The 7,852-nt window shown below is 42.2% G+C and overlaps 2 protein-coding genes across 2 annotated transcripts; one reads left to right on the top strand and one right to left on the bottom strand.

Annotated features, from left to right (window-relative positions):
• Positions 1-565: 565 nt before the first annotated feature.
• LOC111781817 (cation/H(+) antiporter 15-like) lies at positions 566-3,807 on the bottom strand. The gene is made up of 4 exons (XM_023662529.1): positions 3,712-3,807; positions 3,290-3,583; positions 2,181-3,173; positions 566-2,110 (listed from the first exon to the last, which is right to left on the bottom strand). Exons 2-4 carry the CDS (start codon positions 3,521-3,523, stop codon positions 704-706), a joined length of 2,634 nt encoding a protein of 877 aa, XP_023518297.1. The 5' UTR covers positions 3,524-3,583; positions 3,712-3,807; the 3' UTR covers positions 566-703.
• A 768-nt stretch (positions 3,808-4,575) lies between these two features.
• LOC111781819 (patellin-3-like) lies at positions 4,576-7,570 on the top strand. The gene is made up of 4 exons (XM_023662532.1): positions 4,576-5,916; positions 6,123-6,247; positions 6,551-6,686; positions 7,115-7,570. The coding sequence occupies exons 1-4, from the start codon at positions 4,726-4,728 to the stop codon at positions 7,409-7,411; spliced, it is 1,749 nt and encodes a 582-aa protein (XP_023518300.1). The 5' UTR covers positions 4,576-4,725; the 3' UTR covers positions 7,412-7,570.
• The last annotated feature ends 282 nt before the right edge of the window (positions 7,571-7,852 follow it).

Genomic DNA, 7,852 nt, shown 5'->3' with positions numbered 1-7,852 from the left:
GACCGGGATACAACAATCATCCTTCTAGTGATGAAGCTACCTTGGATGAGGGAGGGTTCGAGTACGACTACCCACAAGAGACTTAAGAACAAACCTTCTATTTTTTCACAATCGTCCCTACTTCAAATGAGGTGTAGGAGACCTCATATCTAAAGGGGAGCATAGATCGGAAGCTAGTTCGACGTTGACCTCACTATTTTTATTGAGGAACAAACATATTGCCGTCAACTTCACGGTTTTAAAACACATCTACTAGGGAGAGGTTCCACACTTTTATAAGGAATGTTTCGTTTCCTCTCTAAACTATATGAAATCTCACAGTTAGACACAAGGATTAAAACTAAAAAGATAGAAAATAACAGAGGCCGAACAAAGGTTTTCTCATGGGTGAGATTGGGCACAAATGAAAAGGCAAATTGGGCAAAAGTCCAAACCCATCTCGGCATCAAGCCGATCTAAGGACACCTCGAAACGTGCATCTCTCGCACTCGTAGTCTAATGAATTTAGAAAAGCTCGAATTCAGCTCGACTAAAGCTTGATTTTCATGTTTCAAGATTATTAAAATAAGATAACTAAAACATTTAGAACTTCATTCATTTAACCAAAGAATAATTGACTAAACAAAATTAAGAAGAGAAGGAACAAGAAGGAGAATAGTATGGTTTGATGAGTGAAGTTAAGCTAAGACCCCAACAATTTGCTTCACAATTTAGTCGGGTAAACCATGGCTCCATTTGGTTGATAATGGCCTTCCTTCCCCTTCCCCTTCCCCTTCTCCTCGTCTTCCTCCTCATTCACTTGATTCTCCTTCTGGTTCACAAACAGACCAAACTCTCCATCCCCATTATTATTAATCATTGGCGACTGCCACGCCCCCTGCGCTCCATACTGCTCCGCCATGAACGCATCGTTAAACTTCTCGCCCCTCTCCTCCGCATCCATACACCCCTGTTGCACAACCAGCAGTGACACATTTGTCGCAAAGCTCGACGTCACCAGCGCATCCCCCAGCACCCCCAGCTCTGGTGAGTCGCTCCACTCCGACAGCCCCGACACTAGTGGAGACACCATCCCTCTGCCCCTTCCAACAATGTACAGATTGAACTCGTTTTCCAGTGTGCTGATTGCCTTGAGCGTTTCATCCCCATTGTTCACCGCCACTTCTGCGTATCCGATTGATGGGTTGCTTGAGATTTGCAGCAGGAAGTTTTGTATATAATCGTTGTCAATCACCTTCTCCTTCTCTGCTCCTGCTATGGCTGTAAGAATCTCGACGTTTTCTTCTCCAGGGAAGTCTGTTATGCTCATTTCTTTGACTTCGTCTCCAGGGAGGAATCTTACGACGGTTACCAGGATGCCTGGATGCTCCGACATTCGCCATGCGTAAGCCAGAGCTTCTCTGTCGTCGGGGCCACCAATGAAGAACAGGGCAAAGCTTTGTTGCAGGCGGCTGGAACGACTGGAGTCGGTGAGGCTGGTGGCGGAGAGGCCACGATCAACAAGGACAGCGACTGAGCAAGGGGCATTCATCATCACATTGTTGTTGACAAGCCCAATTGAGGGGTTCCCATCTTCCAATCCGCCATCCAGGGTGGGCTGCTTGTGAAATGGGAGTATGATCAAGTGGACGCGCTTCTCCGCCGCAATGCCACAGATGTCGTCGTGCATTGTGGCATATGGCGACACCGCCGTGAGGGAATGGACAGTGACACCATTGCTCATGTTCTCAAACTTATCGAACGCATTGATAATGTGGTCGGTCTGGACCTTGGCTTTGGCAGAGCTGGCTTTGCATTGGCCATGGACGATCAACATTGCTGTGGCACGACCGGCAAGCTCGACCAGGTGAATAGCGAACACTAAGAGGGGCGATTGCTTGGTGGGGTTGGAAGCTCCAAGGAGATGGATGATGCCATACACATTGCGGGTGGAGTGCACACAAGCAACCACTCGGAACTCTGCCTCTGGTTTGATGCTTTGAATGGTTCTGTACCTATTTTTCCTCGATGTCTTGACTGATTTGTAGGTAAAAGCCAAGGTTGGTCCAATCAGAGCCGTCATTACCCAGAAAGACATGATCATCACCGTGAAAGTGAGAGCACCCAAAGCCTAGCAAACCACAGAAAACTTCAGTCAATTTAGATTCATTATTCGTTTACAAAGCTTATCGTTTGATCACCTGCATATCTCGTCCGGCGCTGATGATTATCAAGGCAAGCAAGCCTTTGGTATTCATGAGTGAGCCAAGAGTCAAGCCTTCTCGCGGTGGCATGTTGCAAAAGATAGCCACAAGGAAAGTGCTCACAATTTTGGCCGAGGTAGCCAAGAACACGATCAACATCACCAACACCCAATCCGAGTCTTTACAAATGCTATTAAAATCCACTCGGAGGCCAGTCACCAAGAAAAACGTAGGCATCATAATTGATTTAACCAAATCTTCCACCTTCCCCATGATCAAGTCCTTCAGCTCACCCTTGGGCATGATAACTCCCCACATGAATGCCCCCACGATCGAATGCGAGCCACATGCGTCGGTAATCAACCCGCACGCCACGACGCCCGTCATGACAAAGCAGATATGGAACTCATTGTAGTTCCCATCCTTGCTGCTAACGCGAACGAGCCACTTGAGTGCAGGGCGGAAGAGGAAAAGGCACATACAGACGAAAACAAACGTGGAAGAAACTGCGTAGTATTTGCCTACATTGCTTATTGACATGGTGATCACAAGAAGCACCCAAGAGCAGAGGTCTGTGATAATAGCGGCAGATAAAGCAGTCCTACCGATCTCGGAATGCAGAAGCTTAACGTCGGAGAGGATCCGCGACAGGTCTGGGAAGTTGGTGGTGGCTAAGGAAATGCCCCAAAACAAAGGCCCATGGGCGGTGGCATTTCCCATCTTAGGTTTTTTCTGGTTGCTGTTGATCAAGTGATGCAAGCCAATCCCAATAGGAATTGGAAGAAGAAGACCAAGCACAGCAATGCCAATGGACTTCCCTCCAGCACGCACAATTGGGGCCATGTCCAGCTCCAATCCAACCAGAAATATGTAATAAACCAAGCTCAAATTCGCTACAGTTTCCAATGGCAACAAGCTCTTCAAAGCAAATATGTATTTCACAAAAAAATCGGTCAGCCCCAGTAGGGACGGCCCCAGCAACACCCCAGCCTTCACCAGAAACAAACAAACAAACAAACGAACAAACAGAAGTCAACTTTTCTCACAGGAATTTCATCAAACACGTAGTGGGCATAATGAAAACATGAACATCAAACGAAACTTACAAGAATCTCAGCTACAATGGGCGGTTGGCGCAGGGGTCTCAAGAGGAAAATGAGGGCACGAGAGAAGAAAATAATAAGGCAAAGTTGGAGAGCAAATACAGGGAGAGTTGTAGCGACAGGATTCTCGGCCCGCCATAGAGAACCTTCGTGGGTTATATTGCTATTGTAACATACCAACATGTGATCATCGAACCTACCTAGTGTAGAATACTCGACAGGTTGTGGCCACTGCATTGTTGAGCGTCGCAACAGCCGAAAACGATAGGTTCCGTCTCCGGCGAGTCGGCCACAACCCTGTCGAGCGAACAAACAGAGGAAGACGAAATTCAAACCGCAATGGAATTTTAGTCAGAGGGATGATGATTGATTGTCGGGGTAAATGAAGAAGTGAGAGATTTGGGGGTTATTTATGAATTCCTCACCTCCAAAGGTTTGTCTGTTTTTCCGTTGCTGCCATTGTTATCGATCTGTTGCGCTGCTGTGTTAACGACCCTACAAACCAAATGGGGAAAATTCCACAAAAAATCAACTTGGCGCCGGGCATTATGACCCAACTTTCTATTTATTTATTTAATCTAATTTTACGAGTCAATCTAGGGTCACCCGTAAAATAAAAAAGTTCATGACTCATTAAAGATTAAAGATTATCTTGTAAAATATTAATTTTTTTGATACAATATTTAATGTGACTTTATACAAACTCATTGTATTGTATGACACTCTCGTGTCTCCACATCAACGATTTGAATTAAATATTATTTATAATAAATACAAAATAGGTTCTATTAATATCTTTTATTATTATTATTTAATATAATATTTATTTAGTTTATCCAGTTGTCCATATATTTTGATGTTGGGCCATCATCATTTTCGGCCCACGCCTAAATAAATAAAATAATTAAATAAATAAAAGGAAAAAGGAGAATGGCTTTGTAAAAGGGGACTGCAGATTTCTGTAAAACGGCACCGCATCATTATGCCTAAAGCTTGTGGTCTCTTCCATATGACAGCCTACGAAACATCTCATTGATTTTAAATTTAAAAAATTAAAAAAATTAAAAAAATTAAAAAAAATGAAAAAAGAATTCCCTCGCTACTGGGCCCCACCCTTACCGTCCTCCCATTTACAAATACAAATTTATATATTTAAATAAATAAAAATAATCTTTAATTAGATAAATAATAAAGTTCTAACATAAAATTAATAAAAATTTATTAACTTTGTATTCTTAATTATTTATTTATTTATTTATTTATTTGCGTTTCAAATGATGAATGTTACATATCGCCGCAGCTCCTAACCCACTCTTTAAAATTCCCTCTCTGAATCCCCACGATCTCCGCCATCACCACCGCCATATCCATTTCTCTATCAACCCTAAAACCCTTTTTCTACTTTCTCCATTTCTTTCCCTTTCCCTTTCCCCACCACCATGGCTGACCAAGAAGTTCTTCTCACCGATGTTCCTCTTGCTGAGAAGGCTGATAGGAAGGACCTTCCACTGCTACCGGAACCGGTGGAAAAAGAGCCATTCAATGCTGCTACTCTGCCTCAAGGCGACGTTGCTACTGCCACGGAGGCTGACGTTTTGAAGTCCGGCGATGGTGTGAAACTCACAGCTGATGTTGATTCTTTTAAGGAAGAGAGCACTAAAGTTGCCGATCTTTCGGATTCCGAGAAGAAGGCTTTGGAGGAGTTTAAGCAGCTTATTCAGGAAGCGCTTAACAAGTTCGAGTTCACTTCTCCTCCACCGTCATTGACGGCCAAAGTTGAAGATACTGTATTGGAGGCCGTGGTGGAGAAGACGGAGGAACCGATTGATGATGCTCTGAAGCTCTCCGATGAAGAAGAGCCACTGAAGTCCGAAGCTAAAGTCTCCGAAACGAATGAAGATAAGGAAGCAGAAAATACCGAGAAATCAAATGAAACGACGCCTCCTGCGGCTGAGAAAGTGCTGGTCGCAGTGAAAACGGAAACCGCCGTGGACGACGACGGAGCAAAGACAGTCGAGGCAATTGAAGAGACTGTCGTTGCCGTCGCCGTCTCCGCCACAGCACCATCGGAGGAAGGCGTAGACAAAAACGCAGCCAACTCTGAGCCAACTTCGGCGGCGCCGGAGGAGGTTTCAATTTGGGGGATACCGCTACTGGCGGACGAAAGAAGCGACGTCGTATTGCTGAAATTCCTCAGAGCAAGGGATTTCAAAGTGAAAGAATCGTTCGCGATGATCAAGAACACAATCCAATGGAGAAAGGATTTCAAAATCGATGAACTGTTAGAAGAAGATTTAGGAACCGATTTGGAGAAAGTAGCGTTTATGCATGGATCAGACAAAGAAGGACATCCAGTTTGTTACAATGTGTACGGTGAGTTCCAGAACAGAGAGCTTTATCAGAAGACATTTTCCGATGAGGAGAAACGGCAGAAATTTCTCCGGTGGAGAATTCAGTTTCTGGAAAAAAGCATTCGGAAACTGGATTTCACTCCTGGTGGAGTCTGCACGATTGTTCATGTTAACGATCTCAAGAACTCACCAGGGCTGGGAAAATGGGAGCTTAGACAAGCAACCAAAGACGCCGTTCAGATCTTTCAAGATAACTACCCAGAATTCGTTGCCAGACAGGTTCTTAATCCAACTATAATTATTGTTATGATTATTATCATGTGATTAGTTGATGATTTTCTATTCTGATTTTGGATTTGGTTTTGAATCTGGGTAGGTTTTGTTTTAATCAATTTTCCTAAATCCAACTACAAATGTTGTTATGATTATGATGATGTGATTATAGTTCATGATTTTTATTCTGGTTTTGGTTTGAATTTGGGTAGGTGTTTATCAATGTTCCTTGGTGGTATTTGGCTGTGAATAGAATGATTAGTCCATTTATGACACAAAGAAGCAAGAGCAAGTTTGTGTTTGCTGGACCTTCTAAATCTGCAGAGACCCTTCTCAGGTACCTTCTTATTTGGATTGATTACAGCTTTTTGTTTCTGTAAATTGTAAAAACGATTACTGACCTTAAATTTAGGGACAATGTTCTTAAATTCTCTGATTCGATGTATATGAAAAATGAGCTTTAAGTTTTTCTATGCAATATATGTATATTTTATTGTAATTGGGGAACGTGGGAAGATTCGAAATGGGTGTAACTCTGAATTCTTTTGTTTGGAAGTCTCTTGGGGAAGAGAAGAGAATACAAAATTTAAATTTTACAATAACATTTGGATAAAATACTGAGTTGATAATACACACACAGATACGTAACAGCGCAAGAGCTGCCAGTGAAGTATGGAGGAATGAGCAAAGATGGGGAGTTCGAGACATGTGATAGCGTGACTGAAATTACGATGAAACCCTCGGCCAAACACACTGTGGAATACCCAGTCACTCAGGTTGGTCTTTTCTTTTCTCTTTTCCTTAAATTCCAAGAAAGAGTGAAGATTAAAGGTATTTTTTTTTTGTTCGGATGAGTAATTAAATGGGAAAATTGTAGGTAGGGTAAACAATAAATTTGTTTTGGATCAAAAAAGAAAAGAAAAAAAAAAAAGGGATATTTGTGTTAAAAGATGTGCATTTGTTCATTGGATTCTCTGGAAATGGCAGACGAAATGGGGCATGAGGAGTGAGGGCTCAGAGTCTTTATTTTAAAGGGGTGTTGGAAATTCCCTGTTGTGTTTTGTTTTTTTTTTTTACCCTTTTCTTCAGGTCTGGTTGTAAGAAAACAGAAGAGTATAGCATCATATCTCGTATTCTGTGTTCCACATCACATTGGATACTTGAATTAATTTTGGATGTGTGTGTGTGTGTGTGTGTTTACTAGGGATGCGTGGTTACGTGGGAGGTTAGAGTGGTGGGATGGGAAGTGAGGTACGGCGCAGAGTTTGTGCCGAGCCAAGAGGGGGGAGGCGGAGGAGGAGGCGGAGGAGGAGGCGGAGGAGGAGGCGGAGGAGGGTACACAGTCATAATCGAGAAGCCTAGAAGAGTAGTAGCAGCGTCTGATCCTGTTGTTTCAAATACCTTTAAGACCTCTGAGCCTGGTAAGCTGGTCCTGTCCCTACACAATCCCACCTCCAAGAAGAAGAAACTCCTCTACCGCTTCAAGACCAAATCTCTTTGATAATCCTTTCCATTCCTACATTCTTCTTCTCCTTATTATTATTATTATTATTATTATTATTATTATTATTATTGTCCTCCCTTTGTTATATATGGTTTTAAATTATATGAACTCTTTATGAGGTTTTCTCAAATCACAAGGTAGGAGTCCTATCTCTTAAATAGATTAAATTAAATTAAATTGTACTAAATTTGTAATTTATTTTTGAAAATATGTGAGCCTGATATTATTTTTTTAGGGGAAAGCTTTTAATGGGCTCATAATCAAATCAAAATTTTGGGCCCTAATGTTTAAAATGGGCCGTCAAACCAAAATTTGGGTTTATTCCAAATTTAGGATAAAATTGGAATGTTGTATTCAAATCAATTTGGACACAAGTTGGACATATAGGGTCATTATCACTATTTTTCAAATATTTATTCATTTCCTCTATGTTTCTTT

The sequence above is a fragment of the Cucurbita pepo genome, chromosome LG19 (assembly GCF_002806865.2).
Source record: "Cucurbita pepo subsp. pepo cultivar mu-cu-16 chromosome LG19, ASM280686v2, whole genome shotgun sequence".
NCBI lineage: Eukaryota > Viridiplantae > Streptophyta > Magnoliopsida > Cucurbitales > Cucurbitaceae > Cucurbita > Cucurbita pepo.
The sequence above is the reverse complement of the archived record's forward strand: the minus strand, read 5'-3'. Positions and strand labels throughout refer to the sequence as shown.

Bases quoted from the DNA above. Each gene is read 5' to 3' on its own strand.
- LOC111781817 (XM_023662529.1), bottom strand. From the start codon at position 3,523: ATGCAGTGGCCACAACCTGTCGAGTATTCTACACTAGGTAGGTTCGAT. The intron at 3,174-3,289 runs GTAAGTTTCGTT...TTTCTGGTGAAG, and splicing joins CCATTGTAGCTGAGATTCTT to GCTGGGGTGTTGCTGGGGCC. The intron at 2,111-2,180 runs GTGATCAAACGA...GTGGTTTGCTAG, and splicing joins GCGCCGGACGAGATATGCAG to GCTTTGGGTGCTCTCACTTT.
- LOC111781819 (XM_023662532.1), top strand. From the start codon at position 4,726: ATGGCTGACCAAGAAGTTCTTCTCACCGATGTTCCTCTTGCTGAGAAG. The intron at 6,248-6,550 runs GTACCTTCTTAT...ATACACACACAG, and splicing joins TCTGCAGAGACCCTTCTCAG to ATACGTAACAGCGCAAGAGC. The intron at 6,687-7,114 runs GTTGGTCTTTTC...TGTGTTTACTAG, and splicing joins TGGAATACCCAGTCACTCAG to GGATGCGTGGTTACGTGGGA.